The sequence below is a fragment of the Nasonia vitripennis genome, chromosome 4, assembly GCF_009193385.2.
Source record: "Nasonia vitripennis strain AsymCx chromosome 4, Nvit_psr_1.1, whole genome shotgun sequence".
Classification (NCBI taxonomy): Eukaryota; Metazoa; Arthropoda; class Insecta; order Hymenoptera; family Pteromalidae; genus Nasonia; species Nasonia vitripennis.
In genome coordinates this window covers 15,437,856-15,454,623 of record NC_045760.1, presented here as the reverse complement: position 1 = coordinate 15,454,623, position 16,768 = coordinate 15,437,856, and the positions used below count along the sequence as shown (strand labels likewise).

The 16,768-nt window shown below is 45.7% G+C and overlaps 1 protein-coding gene across 5 annotated transcripts in view; it reads left to right on the top strand.

The window, feature by feature from the left end:
• The first annotated feature begins 281 nt into the window (after nt 1–281).
• LOC100114560 (xaa-Pro dipeptidase) overlaps nt 282–16,768 on the top strand; it is a 31,644-nt gene continuing 15,157 nt past the window's right edge. The window contains exons 1-5 of one of the 5 annotated variants that reach the window (XM_031928532.2): nt 282–486; nt 3,643–3,906; nt 11,657–11,958; nt 13,404–13,620; nt 16,524–16,763. In XM_031928532.2, the coding sequence (XP_031784392.1) occupies nt 11,786–11,958; nt 13,404–13,620; nt 16,524–16,763 (630 nt within the window). In that variant the 5' untranslated portion in view covers nt 282–486; nt 3,643–3,906; nt 11,657–11,785. Of the gene's footprint in view, nt 487–1,679; nt 1,989–3,642; nt 4,322–11,656; nt 11,959–13,403; nt 13,621–16,523; nt 16,764–16,768 lie in introns of those variants that run through there. The other 4 variants (XM_032598961.1, XM_031928534.2, XM_031928533.2 and 1 more) reach the window with 4 other exon arrangements.

Here is a 16,768-nt window from a genome sequence, read left to right as displayed (position 1 = left end):
TTCCAGACACAACACCAATAATACCGCAAACAGAAAGCTCTCCAAAGTCTTAATCGCTGCGCTTGCCGCGTCATCTCGAAAAACACAAAATGTTTACCTCCCGAAAGAAAGGTTCGCCTGCGCAATCGATCGAACGTAATCGAAAAAAAAACACGTATATAGTCACCAGCACAATTATTTGCAATGCGCGCGTCGGAGTATAGCTCGCTCTCGGAATCGGCGAAAATCGGTGTCGCTGCAATAGTGCCGGGGCGTCTATTTGCGCGAATCGCCGCGACTCATGAGTCAGCGCCCAAGTAGGCCGCAAGTTTAAAGGATATACATACGAAATGCGTGTGTACGTGTGTACGTGTGTGTGTGTGTGTGTATAATATACGCACGAGCAGCAACATTCCAGCGAGGCTGACGATCGCAGGAACGGTTTTTGCTTTCGCACGCGCTCGACGCAGAGGCGGATTTCGAAGAGGGAGAGAGAGGTTTTTTCGCGTACGTATCCATCATATCATATAGCTATATGTATACATATACACTGTGAATGCGGGAATGAGAATGGCTGTTTGCGCGGTGGAAAGGTTCGCGAGAGAGAGAGAGAGAGAGAGAGAGAGAGAGAGAGAGAGAGAGAGAGAGAGAGAGTTTAGTTGATATGATTATTACGGTAAATTTGGACTATCATGATGCGGCTTCCCTATACGATGCTCGCTTGGGTATTTTCAATTTCGTTTACCAAATGACGATTACACTTTTAAGAGCTTTATTAAAAGCTTCGTGTTGCGCATTCGAACTGTCTATAAATGCTATCAAAACAATCGTTTGTTGTTGAGTGCACCGTAAATATCTTGACTACCAAACAGGAAATAATCGAGTTTACCTCGATGCCGCGAGCTTCCTATAGATTTTCTACAGATCCGAAAAAACTTCCACGAATTCGAATCGCTATAAAAATCGCGTCCTTTAGCTGATTCACTCTACGATATCTTCCCCAACGTTCTATCCGGATTCGTCACGTAATATTCTCGAAAATCCGAGTGCCTAATCATTCAGCGCTTATGAATGTATAAGCATCAGAAGAAAGTCCGGTCGGTGAAATGATTCATGAGTGATGAAGCGTTCGATCGAATCGTTGTAATCACGCGCTCACGCTCGACCGATCGAAGCGCGAGCTAATGCAGAAATAATGCCTTAATTATCGCGCGTCCGCTAGAGGCTCGTTCTGGCGTGACGACGGCAGTGGTTTCCATTGATTGCGTGTACGCGCTATAATAAAACGATCCCATATATACACATACGCGATTCGTTGTGCGATGTGTGGAAAGGGATGTGTCAAAAGGCTTAAAAGTGCGATAATGCTGAAGATACGTTCGTCGAGAAGCGAGGAAACGTACTCCATTTTCCGGAAAGTTGAGTAAATCAACATTTATACGCTCTCAGGCAGCGTGAATTTAATCGGCTGCGGGACGAGACGTACGAGACCAAGGCGAATGAGATCTCAATCGCGGGACTCGCGTTGTTCCATGTGTCTTATGTAAAAAGCAAAGAGAAAAACCGCGTCGCTGACAACAAAAAACCGGAGAAGAAGCTCTCGACATCTGCGTGTCTATAACGTATGATAAAATAATCGGTATTTACTTTTAACGCGATTTGCTTCTCTTAATATAGCTCTGTTTGTTATTGCAGAGTCGGAGATGCGAGCGGCGGTCAACACGCGGCGTAACTACCCACTGAATAGTAATGGTCGATTCTGGCTTATGCGAATAGATATTCAGATGAAGAAACGCTTTTCGATGCGAGAAACTTTGTTGCCGCTTGTCGAAGCGTGCGCGCGTGTCGTCATAACGATGCGAAATGAAGAAACGAAGAACGGGCATTTAAAATTTCCATGAGCCGGACGATGAGTGCTGGGAAATGGGGAATAAATTGGACGATTTTATTTCGCATGTAAATCGTTCAATTGAGCTCTGAATAATACCAGAATACCGGTGCGCGTACAGGTAACTATCTACTAAGGTATACGGACAGGTTTGAGTCTTCCAAATTAAAACATATTCCACATGCTTGAACACTGATACATATTCAACAATACAAGCTGACATCGGTTTAAGATTATACGAATACATAGCTATAACAATGCAGTTAGACGTACCATTATACAAACAAACGCAAAATCGTGTACACGCGCTCATCCACGCGTACAATCGGAAAGCCCGCAGAACTCAATATACGCGGACAATAATTGCGTTAATTATCCGTCGAGCGCACGCGGCTTCTTTTATGATGAACCAGAGAACCGCGAAATCCTTAGTCGATCATATTCATAATTAAGCACCGGGCAAATCGGTACCCAAAAATCTAATTACGCAACGTAGGTATTATAGCGCATGGACTCGGTATAAGTAAAAGTGCAACAAGTGTGATGTATAATGTACACACAGTGTCGCGCACTGGCGAACCGCGCAATACTATATTTGCACGAAAAATTTGTTTAACGCGCGGTTGATTATCTGCTACGCGATGCGCACACGTAAATACAGAAATAGAAGATCACGAGCGCGTTAGCGCGGCAGGCCTTGTCCGCAAATTGACACAGATGAGGCGATATCAAGACGCGATACTTGTATGTACACGAACGAGCCGAGCGAGAGGCAAAAAGACGGCCGAACGGTATATACCGTATAGGCAGTATACATATATAGTGTATACAACGAGTCGCGCTGACATTGTTGCCAAATATACACACACGCGTGGTATATCATCCGACGCAAGAGGGAGCGAAAGAGCGCGTCGCTATCGTTTGCCGCACGTATAAGTATATCATGCGCGCAACAACGAGTCACGACGTCGTCGAGTCCATTGGTTTTTTCCTCCGGATCTTTTATAGTACTTATCTCCCTCCCGCTCACTCTCTGCTCTCTTCGCACTCCGCTTCCTGCATTTTCTTCAACTTATTAACGTGTAATCGTATACCTATTATAGTTGCGCAATGTATGTGAAAAAAGCAACAAAAAATAAATAAATATATAAATAAAATAAAAACAAAAGCGATGAGAGGCTCGGCGAGTGTTATTCACGCGTAGGTATGTAGTGTACATACACCTATCTGTCCGCGCGTGGCTTACGTAACGAGCACGAGCGGTAAAAGATAAGATTTTGAACAAGCTAAAGAGCGAGCTAAAAAGTCAGTCACACGATAAGAATATTGACTCTGAGCGCCGCATGCTCGTGTGTTTACCCGAAGCGAAGAAAAAAAAAATTATTCATCGATGACTTTGTCGAGCGCTCGGTTAACTTGCACAAAAAATATAACACAGTTTAAAATATACACTGCATATGAACTATAATTTCGCGATGTGTTTATTTTTTATTTTTTATTTTTTATTTTTTATTTTTTATTTTATCGGGCTTGTTTATTCATACTGAATGAATTCTATTATGAGCCCCTCGAATGGCAGGATAAAAAAGAGCTTCTGATGAGTGCGTCTGCTCCTCGGGAAGGTCGAGGCTGAAACTCGACGGTAATGTTGTAGTTTAATCATTCAGAACTCGGTGGCAAGTGCTTTACGAGTTTTCTAATACAGTTATTGATAAAATTTATACGACCTTTAATTTAAACACTAAAAATCCTACGAATAATTTAAAAATTTTAAGTACTACAGTCGCATGGACAGCATAACAAAGCCGTCCAAGTAGTTGGAGACACAGCTTAACATCCGCTGCGGACTTTAAAAAGACGCGGAGAGAGCGAATTAAGTATAGAGCCAGAGGCGCGAGAGAGACAGAATAAGCAACAGCGCGATGCGCGCGCAGCCCGCCTGACGTCTCAACATGGCGTCACTCGGTTCAGCAGCTTCAGCTGGTGCCACAGCAGGAAACATCAACAACGAATTACGGACGAGTCGCTCTCGCGCGCACGTACGTACACACAAAACAATCATCCGCCCTTTTTTCACGCGCCTTACAATCGAACGGCTCTGTGCTCGTCATCGGGCCAAGATCACATTAGCTTATTGGTCGTGCAGTGCTTCGCTCTCGCCGGATCGCCTATACAATACCTATATTTATAAATTTATGTCATTAAATTCGCCGATCGATGCGCCGCGCGGTTGTGATTGTTGCTATCGCCGTGTGACTCGTATGTATGTATTGTATTTAATACGGCGGTGCGAGAGGAGAGACGAGGTACGCATACATACTTATCGGTATAAAAACTCGCCGATACAACCGGAATTGCGCGTAGCGACTGTACAAGTTCCAGTAGTCTCCAGTCGTCGAGATACCCTAGCTCTCCAAGCGCGCTGCACTTTGTTGGCTATTTTGCATTACAGCGGTAAGATACCTGCTCTTTTTATTCTTGTGCGTTCGCGATCTAGTCTCTTGACGCATAAACATAAAGTCTCTGTGCTCATGCTACTGAGTATTTTGGACCACCGCGATTGTTGTGCAGCGAGTCAAGGCGCTGGCCCGGCAAAAAATTCCACTGGTATTTTTAGGTTAGATTTGACAACGTTCGCGTATAGTTTCAAGTGGAATTTCACGCTTGAGTGTTTATCGGTATAATCCATTCTAGAGCTGTCGAAGACAAAGCGAGTTGAAGATATTGCATTGTTTCAGTCAGTTGTAGAAGTTTCCTCCAATCTGCTTTGTAAAAATGCTCTCATCGCGCAAAAATGTAACAATAAATAACAAGAGAGCCAATCAGTTCGAATTTTTGTGACGTCCAAACGAGAAAATACGAGCGGGATATGAACGTTCTGGGAATAAAGCTATCGGTGTCGTTGCACTTGAATGCAAAGTTAAAAATACCCTCGATTAATCACACATATACGAATGCTTTTTTAGCGCTTCGGGCTGTAGGTCAAGAATGTGTCTAATCTCTAACCGAAAGGACACCTCACATACGGCTCGGCCGCCTATATTCATAATAAAACAATATGCAAATTCACTTGCAGTCAAGTGTCAAGTTAAGCGAGTTATTATCATATTATAGACACGTGAGTTCACTTATGATTCAATCAATTACTGCAGTCACGTATAAATTTATTAGTACAATAATGTAATCGAAAAAATGCTGAATTTAATTGAATGCTGCTCTCTTTATCACTCGTTCATATAAATATGGATTCAATATTATTATGGTATTACGACACAGCGGGAATATCCATGTGTTTTCTCCTCATAAGGTCGATTTCCGAAAGAGACCGAGAGCTGCACAGTTAGTCGCTCTCGATTCGCGTAACTCATAATACGAAATCGCGCGGGGCGTTGTGTGTACACAAGCCATGCACAAACACACACATAAGTACAAACGCGGTGACGTTCGCTTTCTCTCGCGTTGAATTTTTGAGGTTAAACGCGAATTGGAATGAAGCGGCGAAAGGTGAAATTTTCTCTGACGCCTGAGTGTATCTCTTATGTACATACCACCAGGAAACTTATCGAAGTATAGGTATACGCGGAATTGCGTCAATTAGTGGTTCTTATAGCATTCAGGTTGCACATAATCTCTCGTTAAACGACTCTTCGGTAGCATACACCTATATAAAATAAGAGCGAGCTACGCGCGCTCATAGCAATGTATATGTAAACAACTGAACAACCTTCGTCGCGGCGGCAAATTCCTCGAGTCGCTATACTTTTTCGCAGCGCATACTCTGCATGTTGCTCAGCACCGCTGCGTCATCCCTTTCTCCAATACATGTATACGGGCTTTGTCTATCCCACCGATACACTCGTCGCCTACATCGGAGACTAGTCTCGCTCACTAGCGAGTGCACAGGCGGCGTTTCGCTCGCATTACCATATTGCGCTCTCTCACCCACACTTGCTCAGGCCAACGCCGGTCGATGAACCTGGCCAATGACGAGTAAGGCTGATGATGGGATTCGTCAATTTTGGAAAAATATCGCTTCGCCCGCTTCATTTAATTGTCAGAGGATGTTTTTGAAGTACGTCATTTAGATTTTCGAGCTCGGGCATCAGTGCAGGGAAGTTTTCGCGGGGAAATAAGCTGCGTTGACGTCGATAGGTCTAGTGTGTGTGTGTGTGTTTCGTTTTAGAGCTGATGACATTACACAACGTGTACGTATCAGTGGCCAACTAAAAAAATATCGAGCGCGATAAAACTGTAAAAGAATGCTGTTGTCCGACGTAAACAAATCGAATATCTCGTGAAAGACGCCTCACAAGTCTCTCACAACATAACGAACGAAAAATCTCTTTCAGGCCCGCCGCAGGTATACACCGAAATATTTTTTTCACACGGCGCGGGAGGGAGCGACCTTCGGCCGCGAAAGTCCCGTTAGATTTCTTTTGGCACACACGTGTCCATATAGGTATATACGCATATAGTCTACGGGAGCATCGCGCCGTGGTTATACCACTCCTCGTCGAACAAAGGAAGGAGCGACGAGAGTAGCATCATTTCTATACTCCCGCATACCTTTCTCCCCGACATTCGGCGGCCTCGATACCACGGCGCGCATGTGTCGGCAGCTGCGTTATAAGTGCTTATGTGTAATGCGTATAACCGCCGCGTGCGAGTCGCGATGCAATTTCGGTGCGCGCAGGATGTATAACACGCATGCCGGAGCTCGCGACGTATTCTTCGCTCGCTTTTTGCAGCTTCTCTTTGTTATTGCGCTTGCGGGCTCCGAATTGGGCTATATTAATGTGCGAAAGAATGGAGAGGTTTTCGCGTGATTTATTCCGCTCTCGTTTTGTCGTTTTTTTCCTTCCTGCCTGCAGTCTCAAATGCCGTGGGAGCTCTGATTTCGCCATCGGGTACATGGTGTGCAGGAGCAATGCGATTGCATTCGGTTTCGGGAGATACGAAGACTGCAGTGGCGTAACCGCGCGAGGATTTTACATTGATCTGGCTCGCGCACTGACGCTTCTTCGAATGATCGCGCAGTTGTGTAATGCAACGTATTTACATCGATCGACGACGAGTAAAAAACATGGTTATCACAGCCGGGTGTGACAATAGATTCGATTGCGTAGAATACGAGAGATAGTGATGATCTAGCCGGCACAGATTTCCCGAAGACATTTGAACCAGAGTAGCTATATATCCTAGTGCAGGTAGAATAATTCCTCCAGCACATACTCGCCCCACTTGCGCGCACGGCATCTTATAAAGCGACCATTTCAATTTCTCCTCGGATAAAATCCCGACGCGAGTAGCTACTCTCATCATGCGGAACGTTCTCGTTTTATCCGGCGACTTCTATCGTGCAGTGAGCCTCTTATCGCGGCCGATCGCAACGCTGCATCTCGCGCGCGGTGGCCCGGCTTTGGAAAATCTGTTATAGCTTGGACGCGCCGACTGTATATTTTCGGAGCTTCTCAACGCGATTGTGGGCTAAAGGAATCTTAGCCTATATTTCAAAACTGCCAGCGCACCTCCTTATACTTAACAGAATTTTAATGTAACGTCGGAGACGCGTCATATTATTGGACGAATAAATACGTGTACGAACAACGTGTAGGTATTGGACTCGCGAAATCGATCGCTCACTCGCAATGTGCACGACAAAAAAACGAAAATATATACAGACGCGGCGCCGGCGATAAGTAGAGCTCGGGGTCGATTTTCGCATCGCGTGATGCCGCGGTGTGTCCCGTGCTTCATACGTTACACGCCCACACGACGGGACTTTAATTCGTGGTAACGACGACGACGTCGGCGGCGGCGGGTTGACCCCAACAGAGAACAAGGCGGTGTTGGTGCACGTGTACGAAAAGTCCGCCCTCTGGCGCCTGCCTGATAGGGATGCCAGAGAGAATTTAAGCCGTGAAATTTAATCGATTGTTCGTGCCCCGAGCGAACTACATATACATATATACTATACTTACCGGCTCTCCCCCTCCAGCGCTTACGGTTCTATTGTATTTTTAGCGTGCCAATTTTTCCGCGCGGATTTCGTGTTGTTTGCGAGTCTAGTTTTTTCAGCGACTGTCTGTCTCGCTTGTGCGTTTAGTTGGCCGTCGCCCGTCAGAAAATTTTGGCCCGGTGTGTTTACACGTCGAGGAGAATTGTTTTGGACGGAAATTTGCTGCCTTATACCCAAGGAGATCTGAATTTTTTTTTTCGATGGAGTTCGGAATGCGAAATTTATTTTTACGTTTCGATAATGTTATTGTTATTGTAAAAAAACTATTCAATGTCGCGCCTCGGTCATTATCGAAGGTATTTTGCAAGCATAAAACGAGATAAGATTCCAAGCGTTTTGAAAGTGGATGCCAACTTGATAATTTCCATTTTCGAATAAGCGAGAGTAACAGTGATGGCCCTGCGCTCGCTACGACTATATTTATATACACGTATAATAATTTTGATAAATGCGTATGTTAAAGTAAAATTCGCGCGCTTATGCGGCATAACAACATCCTCGCGTGCTGCAATCATTATCATAATTTCCGCTACTTCTGCGTTCCTCGCCACCAGAAAGAACGGGTCGAAAAATATAGCGTTCCTCGAGGAACAGAAGACCCACGAAAAATCCTTGGAAGAGGGCAATTTATCAGTGACAAAGCAATTAGCTGTGCACGCGCGCGCGCTTCGTCGCTGTTGACGACGACGTTATTGTTGCGGGCAGCTCGTTCTCGCGCGTGCAATTATTCTTGATAAATACTCCCAACAGCGAATCCATGACGTATCCGCGCGCCGCGCGAAGGAATGAAGGAAAAGCGCGATTTGGCTCTGAGCGGTTTGACGCGGCCGCTATATAATCTCTGATGTGCAGTCCATGCCTATACGCATACATAGCTCCGAGAAATCGCGAAAATGCAGCGTTTTATTTTTCGTCTCTTTGTTGTCACACACACACAGACACACACACACACACATCAGAGTCAGTGCACAGGTTCCGTCAGCTGCACATACGAAATTCGATCAGCGCGAATACCCTGAAGCCGTTGACGCCGCTGCGGAAATCCCGATAATCGTTGCAGTCCTTTACACACTGCACACGCATAGAGGCTTTGGTATATAATGTACACTGCGAAGGTAATACATTCACACGGCTGTCACGAAAAGAGCACTCGATGCGTATAGATATAGATATATAGGGCCTGGTATCGTAGGGAAGTGCGTTCGCGGACATTACGGCCGGCGCACCGTTTATATTTTCGGCGCATTTGCATGTGTGCTTTCCGCTATTTTTGGGGCTGCCAAGTGGCAAGCCTCGAAAATGATTGCTGCGCGAAACGAACAGCCAATATACCTGTTTGATCTGATAGAGATGTAACGCGAGCACTTTTACGAGTTATACGAATACGCGCGCAACGTAACGCCTAAAAAGAAAAATGCAAAATTCTAGCGCAGCGACTAACCAGTTTCAAAGCAGCCGCCGCGTTACGACAATACATATGCAGCGACTCTATTTTCGTCGCCTGTCATTATACATATATATTTCCTCATCGATAACCCGCGCGCTTCAAAAAATGAAACGGGAGCGCTCAATCCTCGAGTGTGCGGCGCATCCTCCCGCGCACACTTTTCTGGCGAGAGAAACGCGCGGATTTTAAATTTAAACCATGCGTGCATTCTCTCGCGTCTCGGGACAGTCTATTTGCGAGCTTTAGTGTCGCCACGCGCGCATAGTCCCAGCTGGAATTACGTGCGTCTGCTTAAGCTATAAAGGCGCGACGAAGCTAACTCTCTTCCGCCTCTATGCGCTGCTGCGCCTCCTTATTTGCCAAGACTGCTGTACTTACAACTATTACACACTTATTTAATTGCCAGCCTGCTTATTTCGAGTGAAACAAAGCGTGTCGATACACACATAATACAAACGTTTCGGTGCAGATGCAAAAGTGCCGGTGCGCTCATATTACTATTATTACTCGCAAGGCGATAGATATTTCGCATCTACTCTGCGGTAATTTCACGAGTTAGTCACATACTTGCTCGTAATAATTGCGACAAGTGGCTCATTTTTCAATTTAAAACGCATAAACGACGATCCCAGCCTCGTAAAGCTTTCTAGGTTTACGACGAAATGCACATTTTTGTTCCTCTAAAAACGAAAAACTCTTAGCCCTTGCGCAACCCGGCTTGCATTTCAGCACGCAATAATCACGTAATAAGACCGTAAACGCCTTTGGGGGGCACAATTTTTGTGGGTCACACCATGATATTATATACACATATACTTATACATACACGCTCTCCATTCACGTCGCGAGAGTGATTTATTAATTAAATTCTTTCCCTCTTAAAAATACAGTTAAAGCACGACTCGCAACACAGGAAAGTCATAACGATCGTAATCGCGGTATACATAAGCGGCATTTCCCGTAATAACGTGAATTAGCCTTCTCCCCCTCGGTCGCGAACGATTTTCATAAACGCGCTCGGCTGCCGCGCCCCCAAAAGAACAAACAAAAAAAAAAAAAAAAAAAAAAAAAAAACCGAGGACGCTAGTCAAGCCCCCGGCTCACGTAATCCGATACAAATAGAAGGTGTCCTGTCGAGGTATAGCAACAGGCGACAAACCGGTCTTGGAAGCGAGTGTACCGAGCGTCCACACTTTGCCGCAGGTCGTTATGTATACGATAAATTTCATTTTAGCAGAGGCTATATCGACGTGCTTATACTATTAGACGATTCATCGCGTTCGTGTATCTGTAGAGAAGAAAGAATGGAAGATCAAAGATTAAAAACTTTGCTACAATATACGCGAGCTTTCGTTATTCGAATAGCTGACGCGCTGATATAACGAGCTTGCGCAACTCCGCGAGTACTCTCCTTTTTTTTCGTAGGTGAACGAGGCGATCGTTGCGTGTTAATCACATACGCAGATGCTTTTGGCGATTTCGTTTTTGATACGGCAAAAGGGGCGTTCGCGTTGCGCAACATCGAGTGTTGAAAAATTGGTTTCGTTCCCGTGTCTCATTATTATTTTGACCTGATGCAATTAATTTTAACTAAGTACCCTGTACGAAACTGCAAATCAAGAGTGTCGCATACGAAATTTCAAACGCGCGGTTCTTCCATTAAGGGGATGTCGTCGCTAAAGCTTAGGAAGTCCGCCACGAGGTATTTCGTATTTCCAAGATTTTAGAAAAACAAGAAAAAGTCCGATCGAAATTTCCCTTGGCAGCATGATTTATTAAACCTAACACTAGAGCGCTACAAGCTTGGTTTTTCATTAAAAGCTTTATTGAAACAGTTATACGTAATAGAAAAACAGTGTTTTCCCCTTAACAGCGTTACAAGAGAGCCCTCTCGGCAGCGTATATCGAGGAGTTCATATAAAGTCCTCTGCAGACGTGTAAAATTAAATCAGCGCATTCCTGCAATTAGAGGTGAACATACCCTGGTAGAAATGAACCTAAGAACTGGCCAGTTACTTGGCAGAAACTAGATTGAAACCTAAGAACTGGCCATTTACTAGCCAGTTCTTAGGTTCATTCTACCAGGGATAGTCGGGGCGTGAAATTATTGAAATCCAATAATGCGCGAGTGATTTTCATCGTAAGACCTCCAACACATATAAGAGAAGGTGATAAGCTGTTCATAATATGCGCACATTCACTTAAAGGCCCGCGCGTGCTGCGAGAGCGCAAAGAAAAGACCGCGTGTGTAAAGAATGGAATATAGAGATCGTTGCGGGATCGCGAGCAGTTACTAAGTGAACTTGATTCCCCTTGATTACAGTGCGCAGACTGCGTTCTCCCTCCGCAGAAGCTATATCTACATATCTATCGGCGATTACGTAATATATAGCAAACGAGAGAAAGCTTTCCCTGATTATGCGCGTGGGTGCGCAGTTCTGATGAGACGATCATGGCTGCGCTCTCGAGGGCATCACTAATCGCCGGGCAATTACTCCGCGCTACTGCAGGAAGGAGTAAGGTCCCCTACCGCCGCCATCGGGTTTCCCGAGTCGCGCAGACAGCGTCACCGCCGATGCTTACGGATGCGCGCATACTTCACGTCGCCGCCGTCGCCGCTTCTGTGTATGTATAGGAACTGCTTTTTGCGTCACTGCATGCTTTGTACTTGCCCGGCTGCTGCTGCTTGTTGTTTTTTTTTCTGTTGCCATTGATGTCTTCGTCTTCTTGTTATTCCGCTGCTGGTGCTTTTTTTCAGCGAGTCGTCGCCGTCTGCTGCTTGCGTACAAAGGTCGCGCCGGGGCTTTTAAGAGTTTACGACGGGCTGAGCTATGGAATTGTTTTTCGCGTAGACGCGAGAGACGAGACGTTGTCTGGAGAGATGTTGCGTCGCTCGGAGAGTTTCTTTTTTCCACGCTTAAAATTTCTTTTAAACAGTAGTCGCTCTTGGTATTTGTTGTATATACACCTACTTTGAGGCGTTATGCACGATTATTGGTATTGCAAATTGGATGATTGTCGCTTACGCGGCGCTCGAGCGCGCTTATGCAAGAAACCTGCGCGCTCGGGAAGAAAAGAAAAAATTTGAACATTCACGTGTTACACCGTGAATGTCTTATCTCCAATTAAGCGTTTCGCAATCGTTGTCACTTGTACACATTATGTATAAACTCTCTGCGCATTGCGGCTCTGCAAAAAGGCATTTTCGATGCAAAAAGCATTTTGGTATACGTCGCGTGAGGTTTCGTCATTAATCGACCTCGCGCGCGAACGAGTGTGTGTTACGCTCTGTGAAATCGACTTTTCATAGACATATATCCATGTCTCGTTTTCCTTTTCTGCTTCTATTGTGACAAAATTAACCGCATTTCTGAAATAGATCGGCGCTATATAGAGGCTTGGAAAGTTGTGCAAAGAAACAGATCCATCGATTGGACATTCCCAGATCTGGCAAGGGGATTTACAAAATATTTACCGAAGCTTCTGTTTACCAACGACGGTGAATTTTGAAAATTCGCCTGACAGCTTGCGATCCCGTCGTACGATTACGTAAAACTTGCGTTTAGTAACAAGTTTATCGGTGAATATTGACTTTTACACTCGACACACATTGCACGTTTTCTCTTCCGGCTTAAGGTATTAGTTAATCTGCAGCACTGGTGTAAGCATAGTACGTTAATTTTTCATCGAGCGCCCGACAACATATTATATATAGCGTGTATAATTGGCATATAATTAAATTCTTCGCGCGGCTAATCGATTTATTTTTTTTTACTTTTATCATTTGTTTATTTTCTCTTATAACAAAGGCTGCGGGTTTTTTCTTATTCTCGCAGCATAAAAATAACCCACTGTGTGTGCCATCGTATTTTTATTGTTCTTTGCTCTAACAAAAAACATGTACACATCGATTAACACCTGCTCCTCTCTCGTATACTACGAGTATCAATAATGCCCTTGGCAATGAAATCGATCGGCCGTAAACCCCGCATACAATAGAGACGCGTGCAGTATTTCAAACTCTCCCACGCGTCAAGAATTGTTGTTATTAACACAGTTTAATTTTGCAGGATAAATAACGGCACAACGATGGAGTCTCAAGCGAACTTTGTCCGAGGCGATCACACGTTGAAGGTGCCAATGTCGCTGTTCGCCGAGAATCGAGCGCGACTGGTCGCAAGATTGCGGGCCAATCCGAAAGTTACGAAAGCCGGCAGCTTCGTCCTCTTGCAAGGCGGCGTGGACGTGCCCTTCAACGACACCGACGTCGACTGGCCTTTCAGACAGGTGCGTTGATATAACGATATACGTAAAACACGCTGCGCTCGAGGTTCAAACACCTGCGGCTACACGCGAGTCGCCGCAACTTTTTCTTACGCCACGGCCTTTCTTTCTTTCTTTCTTTCTTCTTTTTTTAAAAAGAAAGAAAGGCGCGATACCTTCGAAAACGACGCGTCGCGGTTCTTCTTTCTTTTTTGTTTTTGATTTCTCGCGATTTCACTTTTGAGATCGACGCGACGAAAAATCGGTCGCACTCCGCAAACGGCTTTCCAATAAGCGCTGCGCTTGTTACGGCCGCTCGAAAACGAAACTGCGAACTGCGGTAAAAGACACTCTCGGTATACCCATAATAATATAATGCTCGAGAGCGAGTGCTCTGATGCGTGTACATTTTCAATTAATACGAGTTTGCGATAACGCGCGCGCGCACGTTAGTTTTCATTACGGCGATAATTACACGCCGTGCGGATAATCACATGGTGCAATTAATGAAGCCATTCCGCGCCGAGAATTTCCCGACAACTCGCGCGCGGCTAGATTAAAAAGCCATATCGCGTAGATTTCAAGTATTGTATGCAGTCGAACCGAGCGGTGAATATAATATATAATAACAAAGGCGTTTAAAGGGCCGGCCGTAAGCGATTTAGCTGAGAGTTCCTGAGAGCTCGTCGCTGGACTTACCTTTAAACCTGCCGTCGTCGCGTCGGAGGAGGAGAAGGAAAGGAGAGAGAGAGACGATGAGAGAGAAAGAGGTACAAGAGCGCATATCCTGCAGAGAGCAGCTGACTCGATGGAAGGGACGGGAGGATGTGGAAAAAAAGCACGTGAACCATATTCCGGGCATAAGAATTGCCGAAACGTGGACAGCGGCGAGTGAATGTGCTCTCGTAGATTGCTACTCTCTTCTGGTTGCACTATACATATTCATTGTTGCATCTAATATTTTACTTATAAATAATCTCGTGCGTCTGCAAGCAGCGCGTGTCTTTGTTATATTCGTCGCTTTTCCCTGGAATCTCTCTCATAACAGATACTTTTCATTGTTCAGGTACACATATCGCTTCATCCGATCGGCCGACGAGGTTCTTCTGCAGAATTCCACAGACGAAACCTGCCCTTCTCCAAACTCTGCTCCCAGCATGAAATGCCGTCGCATCCGTTCACACGCACACACGCCGTGTGTTCTCCCGCATATATTCGAAGCATTATCCGCTCTAATTTCGTAACTCTATATCCAGATCGACACATATTTCATACAGCGTAGAAACTGAATTCTCCTCGGAAGAAAGAGACAACGGGAAATTGTGCGTTCGGATACAACTGTCGATTTTAGACTGATAATACACTCGTTGCTGCGCTCGCTTCACGTTGAGAGACTGTTGTGCGCGCTGTGTGTGCCAGGAGAGCGCGTTGACCCGATGGCTGATCGGCTCATGCCTCTCTTTCTCTCGGGAGGACGACGATCCTGCGCTGCCGCTGCTGACGTTGTACACGACTGGCCTCTCGCTTCCATATCCTCATTTTCATTCTCGCGCGTCGTGCGCATTTCTGCGCTTTGCGCTAGAAGTCCATACGAAAATAGCAGTTGACACTCGAGTAGCTTCTTCACCTACGATTATGCTACATAATGCTCTTCTCATGCGTGTACAGCAGATACAGAGTCGATGTTTAGGATCGTTTCGTTGACAAGTCGTACAACAATTCACTCGCATTCGTACGATTTGAAATGAACTATTTTATGCCCGGTCCTTGATTATTCCTTTGTTCTTCCAGCGCTCCGCACCTGAAGCTTTCAAGTTTTGAGATAAAAAGGCGAAGCACACGACAATTTCTCCGTGTAAATTCCTCCCTCTGCGTCCATGGATTGTCCTGAAAATTTAATCAAAACAAACAAAATTCCGGAGCACGTTCTGTACGTGCATCAGCGTGTACACAGCTGCAGAAGTGTATACCTACGTCTCTCTTGGCCGTTGGATGCCGAAGGAGCGTCCTATACCTATACTCTCTTTCTTCTTCCCTCCCTTTCTCTCGCGTCTATTCCGTTGCAGGACGCGTAGGTCGTGGTTCTCTCTCGCTCCTGTCATTTCCGCCCTCGCCTACGGCTGCTGCCGAATATACATTGTTCGACGCGATATACCGATGCCTCCGCACCCTCACAATATCGAGTCTTTTGGCGTCTCGAGTGGCTCGGAGAGAAAACCATCGAAGATTGCGTGAAAATTATGGAAAGACGCGAGTTCCATTGTGTAGCTATATGTTGCTTTCTCGGCTCGCTTTTCTCGCTTTGGAGAGAAATTCAAATTCCGTTTGGAACGCGGGCGTGTGCTTCGAGGCACGACAAAGAGGAGAGAGACGTAGATTGTTTCCCCATTATACTCCGCGACGCGCGAGAGAGCGGTTTAGTTTTCAAATTGAAATGAGCCGCGAGTATAGCTGTGTGTTTGGGCTTTCTCTTTGAACGGGATTTCGTAACCGCGGCAACGCGGAGACGCTCGCCAAGATGGGAAAATCGAACGGCGATTTGTGCGTGGCGCATAAATTTGCCCTTTTCTGCCGCTGCAGTCGTTTTCTTCACTAATAGAAAGTCGACTTTTCTCTCTATGCTAACCACGTAGTGTATAAGGAAAACAGTGTTCTCTTATCTGGCCTGTACAAAATCTACAAGGGTTTCTATGTCCGATTAGCATTTTTCCCGTAGCTGATGCTCGAACATTTGTAAACACAAGCAATAGGTGTGAATCACCGAAACGAAAACTCAAAAACCATGAGTCTATACGCCGCATACTTAATTCCTTATACCTATATACTCCGGAAAAAGAAATAACATACGGCGATAGCTATAACGAACTCTCTCACACAGAGGGTCGCGTCGTCGCAGCATATGTCACTCACGGCGCACGTGTTCGCAGGAATCCTTCTTCCAATGGTGCTTCGGAGTGGAGGAGCCTGGCTGTTACGGTGCCCTGGACCTCGACAGCGGCGCCGCGCTGCTGTTCTTCCCGCGTCTACCCGCGGAGTACGCGACCTGGATGGGCAGACTCAGCAGCCTCGAGGAGTTCCGTCAACGCTACGCCGTCGAGGAGACTCACTACGTCGACCAGATCGCCGAGGTGTTAAAGAGCAAGTCTGCCAAGCTGTTGCACACGCTGGTGAG